The 2,500-nt window shown below is 43.5% G+C and overlaps 1 protein-coding gene across 1 annotated transcript in view; it reads left to right on the top strand.

The window, feature by feature from the left end:
- Positions 1-2,500, top strand: part of LOC138863460 (protein FAM186A-like) — a 30,967-nt gene that overhangs the window by 3,516 nt on the left and 24,951 nt on the right. The window contains exons 2-5 of the mRNA XM_070127612.1: positions 1-979; positions 1,310-1,549; positions 1,760-1,969; positions 2,147-2,500. The exon at positions 1-979 is cut by the window's left edge and continues 231 nt beyond it; the exon at positions 2,147-2,500 is cut by the window's right edge and continues 159 nt beyond it. Coding sequence (XP_069983713.1) covers positions 1-979; positions 1,310-1,549; positions 1,760-1,969; positions 2,147-2,500 — 1,783 coding nt within the window. The remainder of the gene's footprint in view (positions 980-1,309; positions 1,550-1,759; positions 1,970-2,146) is intronic.

A 2,500-nucleotide genomic window follows, 5' to 3' on the forward strand; every position in this document is an offset into this window, starting at 1 on the left:
CACCCTTAGCCCAGAAAAGGTAATTCATACCACCCTTAGCCCAGAAAAGGTAATTTATACCACCCTCAGCCCAGAAGAGGTAATTCATACCACCCTTAGCCCAGAAGAGGTAATTTATACCACCCTCAGCCCAGAAGAGGTAATTTATACCACCCTTAGCCCAGAAAAGGTAATTTATACCACCCTTAGCCCAGAAAAGGTAATTTATACCACCCTTAGCCCAGAAGAGGTAATTCATACCACCCTCAGCCCAGAGAAGGTCATTCATACCACCCTCAGCCCAGAAGAGGTAATTCATACCACCCTCAGCCCAGAAGAGGTAATTCATACCACCCTCAGCCCAGAAGAGGTAATTCATACCACCCTTAGCCCAGAAAAGGTAATTCATACCACCCTTAGCCCAGAAAAGGTAATTCATACCACCCTTAGCCCAGAAAAGGTAATTCATACCACCCTCAGCCCAGAAGAGGTAATTTATACCACCCTCAGCCCAGAAAAGGTCATTCATACCACCCTCAGCCCAGACGAGGTAATTTATACCACCCTTAGCCCAGAAAAGGTAATTTATACCACCCTTAGCCCAGAAAAGGTAATTCATACCACCCTCAGCCCAGAAAAGGTAATTCATACCACCCTCAGCCCAGAAGAGGTAATTCATACCACCCTCAGCCCAGAAGAGGTCATTCATACCACCCTTAGCCCAGAAAAGGTCATTCATACCACCCTCAGCCCAGAAGAGGTAATTTATACCACCCTCAGCCCAGAAAAGGTCATTCATACCACCCTTAGCCCAGAAAAGGTCATTCATACCACCCTTAGCCCAGAAGAGGTAATTCATACCACCCTTAGCCCAGAAGAGGTAATTTATACCACCCTCAGCCCAGAAAAGGTAATTTATACCACCCTCAGCCCAGAAAAGGTCATTCATACCACCCTTAGCCCAGAAAAGGTCATTCATACCACCCTTAGCCCAGAAGAGGTAATTTATACCACCCTTAGCCCAGAAAAGGTAATTTATACCACCCTTAGCCCAGAAAAGGTCATTCATACCACCCTTAGCCCAGAAAAGGTAATTCATACCACCCTTAGCCCAGAAAAGGTAATTTATACCACCCTTAGCCAAGAAAAGGTAATTTATACCACCCTTAGCCCAGAAAAGGTCATTCATACCACCCTTAGCCCAGAAAAGGTAATTTATACCACGTTTAGCCCAGAAAAGGTAATTTATACCACCCTTAGCCCAGAAAAGGTAATTTATACCACCCTTAGCCCAGAAAAGGTAATTTATACCACCCTTAGCCCAAAAAAGGTAATTCATACCACCCTTAGCCCAGAAAAGGTAATTTATACCACCCTTAGCCCAGAAAAGGTAATTTATACCACCCTTAGCCCAGAAAAGGTAATTTATACCACCCTTAGCCCAGAAGAGGTGATTCATACCACCCTTAGCCCAGAAAAGGTAATTTATACCACGTTTAGCCTAGAAAAGGTAATTTATACCACCCTTAGCCCAGAAAAGGTAATTTACACCACCCTTAGCCCAGAAAAGGTAATTTATACCACCCTTAGCCCAGAAAAGGTAATTTATACCACGTTTAGCCCAGAAAAGGTAATTTATACCACCCTTAGCCCAGAAAAGGTAATTTATACCACCCTTAGCCCAGAGAAGGTAATTTATACCACCATTAGCCCAGAAAAGGTAATTTATACCACGTTTAGCCCAGAAAAGGTAATTTATACCACCCTTAGCCCAGAAAAGGTAATTTATACCACCCTTAGCCCAGAGAAGGTAATTTATACCACCCTTAGCCCAGAAAAGTTAATTTATACCACCCCTAGCCCAGAAGAGGTAATTCATACCACCCTCAGCCCAGAAAAGGTCATTCATACCACCCTCAGCCCAGAAAAGGTAATTTATACCACCCTTAGCCCAGAAAAGGTAATTTATACCACCCTTAGCCCAGAGAAGGTAATTTATACCACCCTTAGCCTAGAAAAGGTAATTTATACCACCCTTAGCCCAGAAAAGGTAATTTATACCACCCTTTGCCCAGAAAAGGTAATTTATACCACCCTTAGCCCAGAAAAGGTAATTTATACCACCCTTAGCCCAGAAAAGGTAATTTATACCACCCTTAGCCCAGAGAAAGTAATTTATACCACCCTTAGCCCAGAAAAGGTAATTTATACCACCCTTAGCCCAGAAAAGTTAATTCATACCCCCCTTAGCCCAGAGAAGGTAATTTATACCACCCTCAGCCCAGAAAAGGTAATTTATACCACCCTTAGCCCAGAAAAGGTAATTTATACCACCCTTAGCCCAGAAAAGTTAATTCATACCCCCCTTAGCCCAGAGAAGGTAATTTATACCACCCTCAGCCCAGAAGAGGTAATTCATACCACCCTCAGCCCAGAGAAGGTCATTCATACCACCCTCAGCCCAGAAAAGGTAATTTATACCACCCTTAGCCCAGAAAAGGTAATTCATACCACCCTTAGC

This window comes from Penaeus vannamei, chromosome 12 (genome assembly GCF_042767895.1).
Source record: "Penaeus vannamei isolate JL-2024 chromosome 12, ASM4276789v1, whole genome shotgun sequence".
Classification (NCBI taxonomy): Eukaryota; Metazoa; Arthropoda; class Malacostraca; order Decapoda; family Penaeidae; genus Penaeus; species Penaeus vannamei.